We start from the raw sequence: 2,275 nt of genomic DNA, 5'->3' as shown, positions 1-2,275 counted from the left end.
CATTGGTTTTGAGTAACATTGTATTCGGCATACATGGTTTTGTTTCATGAAAATATGATTTTTTTTTGTTTCAAAAATATTTCTTGGCCCCTTTGTTCTTCTGATTTCCTATATAGAAACAATGAGACTCCTATAACATATATAAAGTCAAAATAGAGTGCATTAATTACTCTAGTGATGCTAATATATCCCCCACATATATATACATTGTGAAGCAATATCATTAAGTCTGATGTTTACAGTTGTATCCATGTCCGACTTACAATTGTCATGTCAAACTCAGTCATACCCAATCTCTCGGACTGCGATGGATTCAACACACATATCCAAGTCCAATTGTCTTCTAATATGCGGAAATCTCTGATGTCCGAAATAGACATCCGAATCCGACTCGGATTCGGACAGTTATGTTTGTGTCTGATGCTATGTTGTGCGCTACATTATAAATGTATATCCATGCAGGTGAAACTGAAACATTGGTTTTGAGTAACAATGTGTTTGGCAAACATGGTTTTGTTTCATGAAAATATGGATTTTTTTTGTTTCAAAAATATTTTTTGGCCCCATTGTCCTTCTCATTTCCTATATAGAAACAAGGACACTATTATAGCATAAAGAGTCCAGATAGAATGCATTAATTACTCCAATGATGCCAATATACATATCTCCGATATATACATGTGATGCAGCATCGTTAACTTGGGAAATGGTATGTAATGCACACGGCACACTTCATGTTTCACTAAAAGACATAAATACTCAAACTAATTCTGTTCTTTTTTGCAAAGCCACTTTTTCTTTCTGCTAAGGAAGAAAAGATTTGGAAATCACAGTGCAATTAATGAGAGTATATCATACTAGGACTGGATCGACCCGTTTATCATCCATTAATCTCATGCATATACATTGTGACCCTTTTCCTCCTTTTCCTATCTCTATATAAAATAAAATAGGCACAACACCTGGAAAAAAACTCATGTGATTCTCTTTGGAACTGTTGAGAAATAAGATATATGCGTGCAAAATCAAGCTAGCTATGGATTAATGCAACTCATTAATAAATAATTTAATTCACCATACAGAATTGCTGGAGCTGGACACAAGGTCGTTAACCTATAGATCTAATGGTAGACCGGCTAATTTCAAGTAAAACAGCACCAAATCAGCTAAAGAAACAAAGAATCACATGAAATAACCTGAAAAATTAGTTCTAGCTGCATCAAAGTATCAAACACAATCTGACACACACACATATATATAGCAGCTTAATTGCACTCTTCATTTATTTATCTATTAAGCGGGGATCGATCGATCGAGAGCTATTTGCAACCCAAGTCTCGAAACACAAAGTCAAAGAGAAGGAAGGCAGAATATAATATCGGAGAAGCTAAACACCAAATATAGCACACGCAAGCACAGCTCCAGCAACTGTCAACTGAGAACACTAGCAAGCTGCTCGATCGATCTGTTGATCACTCCTACTACTCCTCCCCCTGTTCCTGATCTGCCTCGGGAGCCGGAAGGTTCAGATCAACGCCGAACACGACGGGCTTCCGAGCTTCTTCGGCGGCGGCGAGCTCCTCTCTTTCGAGCCAGGAGCAGCCTTTCTTACCATTGTGGCTGGCGCGGTGGCCGCCGAGCGCCTGCCGCGTCTGGAACGGCATCTTGCAGCGGTCGCACACGTACGGGTAACGGATCTCGCCCAGGGGCGGCGGCCGGGGCGGCTCCATGCCGCGCCAGGTGCGGTCCGTGTGGCTGCGCATGTGGCCATGGACGGCCTTGGCAGTGGCAAACACGCGGAAGCAGATGGGGCACCCGTAGGGCTCTACCTGTGCTCCACCGGGGACGGCGGCCGGCCTCTTGCTGCCACGGGCGATGGCAGGGACGACGGCGTCCACCTCGTGCAGGGACTTGAAGGTCCAGGGGTACCTGGGCTCGTCGCCTCCTCCGGAGCCTCCCGCGACAAGGTAGTGGACATGGCCGGCAGCGGGCATGATGAACACTTGCGAGCTCGATCCGTTGTGCATGTTGTGGGTTGTGGCTGCCGTTTCTGTATTTGTGTATGGACTATGGACACTCTAGATGCACTGTGTATTTATGTATGTGTAGCGGCTTGGGACTGCTGAGTAGGTGGGCCGCACCGCCGCAGCACCATCTATCAATGTACTAGTACTTAGAGTATCTGTTTATCTAGTACTATGTGGTCTTTATTAATCTATATTAGTGTCATCGGTGGGGAGACTGTAAGCTTTTCTAAGAAACATTTCCCTTTTAC

The 2,275-nt window shown here is 44.0% G+C and overlaps 1 protein-coding gene across 1 annotated transcript; it reads right to left on the bottom strand.

Moving 5' to 3' along the window:
• Positions 1-1,223: 1,223 nt before the first annotated feature.
• Positions 1,224-2,051, bottom strand: LOC123147163 (zinc finger protein ZAT9-like). The gene has a single exon (XM_044566397.1). The coding sequence runs from the start codon at positions 2,025-2,027 to the stop codon at positions 1,482-1,484; it is 546 nt and encodes a 181-aa protein (XP_044422332.1). The 5' UTR covers positions 2,028-2,051; the 3' UTR covers positions 1,224-1,481.
• Between the last annotated feature and the right edge of the window lie 224 nt (positions 2,052-2,275).

The sequence above is a fragment of the Triticum aestivum genome, chromosome 7A (genome assembly GCF_018294505.1).
Source record: "Triticum aestivum cultivar Chinese Spring chromosome 7A, IWGSC CS RefSeq v2.1, whole genome shotgun sequence".
NCBI lineage: Eukaryota > Viridiplantae > Streptophyta > Magnoliopsida > Poales > Poaceae > Triticum > Triticum aestivum.
This window is presented reverse-complemented; position numbering and strand designations above follow the sequence as displayed.

What these genes read in the sequence shown, in the direction of transcription:
- LOC123147163 (XM_044566397.1), bottom strand. Translation starts at nt 2,027, where the DNA reads ATGCACAACGGATCGAGCTCGCAAGTGTTCATCATGCCCGCTGCCGGC.